At 50.2% G+C, this 578-nt stretch overlaps 1 protein-coding gene across 1 annotated transcript; it reads left to right on the top strand.

Annotated features, from left to right (window-relative positions):
* Positions 1-210: 210 nt before the first annotated feature.
* On the top strand, positions 211-578 carry J7T55_009315 (uncharacterized protein; the record flags this gene model as incomplete). Its single annotated transcript, XM_053136413.1, has 2 exons — positions 211-405; positions 454-578. Coding segments are annotated over 2 exons (320 nt in total), but the record flags the coding sequence as incomplete, so codon positions are not given.

The following is a 578-nucleotide window of genomic DNA, read 5'->3' as shown; positions in this document are numbered from 1 at the left end:
AGACACCTCTTTATACCCCAAATTTACGGCTCAGACCACGGGCAGGGCAGTGGTGTATCGTCCTTTGCCGTAAGGGTGTCCGTGTTCTTTGCTTTCTTTGGCAGGCGTCTGCCGGCTCAGGATTTTGACGCTTCACTCGTTGATGTAGCGATAGGGCCGTCAGACGACCCTGTAGAGACGATCGGATCAGAGGCTCCTGGGTCTATACCAATGCAGAATGGGTCACAAGAACCAACCGCAAGCAACACAGATGCTGGAGTTTCGAGCTCTTCTGGCTTTCAAGAAATGCCACTAATTTCGGCGAAAAGCACGAACACTGACAGAGATGAAGCAATGCTGAGGAAGGATACAAGCGAAGAGGTAGAAGAAGATTTAACGGCTGACATAAATGATACGGAAATGGCGGTAAGTAACACTCGACTGATAGACGGGAAAAGCACTAAAAGATCGCAGGATACTGCGACGCCGAGCCCTTCCAAGATCTTCGTCATGGTCTGGAGTGACGAACGCTTGATACCATACGGTGATGCCACGCCGATGGAGAAACCAAAAGTTGAGGCGTTCATGAAGATGATGGC

Source organism: Diaporthe amygdali (assembly GCF_026229845.1).
Source record: "Diaporthe amygdali strain CAA958 chromosome Unknown NODE_243_length_578_cov_187_642715, whole genome shotgun sequence".
Taxonomy (NCBI): Eukaryota; Fungi; Ascomycota; class Sordariomycetes; order Diaporthales; family Diaporthaceae; genus Diaporthe; species Diaporthe amygdali.
Note: the sequence above shows the minus strand (reverse complement) of the source record. Positions and strands in the feature narration are given on the sequence as shown.